A 1,211-nucleotide genomic window follows, 5' to 3' on the forward strand; every position below is an offset into this window, starting at 1 on the left:
AATATGAAGTTATTCCTATAATGATAATGATAATAATTAGGAGTAAAAATAAAAACCAAAAAACAAAAATGAAAACACAAAACGAAAACAATAAACAAAAAAAAATAAACATAAACATAAACGAAAATACAAAACGTTAAAATACTATTATAATAACATTAGTATTGTGATAGGAATATATATATATTTTTTTTATTATAGAAAAAAAACATTTTTTAACAAATAATATATATATTTTTTTTTTATATGTATTTAATAATTATTTGAAAATAAAAAATAAAAAAATCATAATATATCTAAAAGTAAAAATAAAAACCAAAAAACAAAAATGAAAACACAAAACGAAAACAATAATATATATATTCTATAATATAATAACTGATATGAGGAATTTAATAAATATACGGTACATTAAATTTTTATCTAATATAGTAAAATTATATTATATATATATTTTCCCATAAAACAACATAATTGATATTCATATAAATTTTTATTCTAAATAGTTAATCTTTTGGGATTATTCATCCTTTCTGTAAATATGTTCATATGTTTATTAAATAAATCAATTTTTAATGTACTGTAATAATCTACAAATGAATAAATAAAGTTTCTCATTTCATCAATTGTTGCTCCATCTTTAATTAAACTAAAAAACTTAAGTGTATTTTCAACATCTGTAGATGATAGTGCAACTCCAATATCATACATTGATTTTTTCCATGTACGGTATTTACTATTCTCACATATAGGTCAATCGGTATGATAAAAAAGATGATAGCGTTGATATTCATATGTAAGTAAATAATCTTCTATATAAATCGCTAATTCTTTTATCATATCTTGAAATCCTTCTTTAGATATACCCAAAACATGATTCCATATGTTATGAAGATCATCATCAGATGGACGTTCTTTTAAATTATCTAATACATTATGTAAATCCTCCAGTGTTAATTGTTCTGATATATCATTATAATTTATGTTATTACACTGTGAACTAAGAGAAATATTATTATTTTTTTCATCTTTGTTATTTTTTAACATATTCGTTTCACTGCTACTTCTTAATCCTGTATTCATTTCAGTTTTTAACTCAGATAAATTTCTTCTATATATATGATAAACACCTCAATCTATTGTTTCACCTTTCTCACATATTATTATATTCTGAAAAAAAAATAATTGATATAAAAAGATAAATATACATA

General features: G+C 19.8%; 1 pseudogene across 1 annotated transcript; it reads right to left on the reverse strand.

The window, feature by feature from the left end:
- Positions 1-498: 498 nt before the first annotated feature.
- On the reverse strand, positions 499-1,170 carry PGSY75_0033400 (exported protein (PHISTa); annotated as a pseudogene; the record flags this gene model as incomplete). The annotated part of the gene is made up of 1 exon: positions 499-1,170. A coding segment is annotated over one exon (672 nt), but the record flags the coding sequence as incomplete, so codon positions are not given.
- Positions 1,171-1,211: the final 41 nt, after the last annotated feature.

This window comes from Plasmodium gaboni (assembly GCF_001602025.1).
Source record: "Plasmodium gaboni strain SY75 chromosome Unknown, whole genome shotgun sequence".
Classification (NCBI taxonomy): domain Eukaryota; phylum Apicomplexa; class Aconoidasida; order Haemosporida; family Plasmodiidae; genus Plasmodium; species Plasmodium gaboni.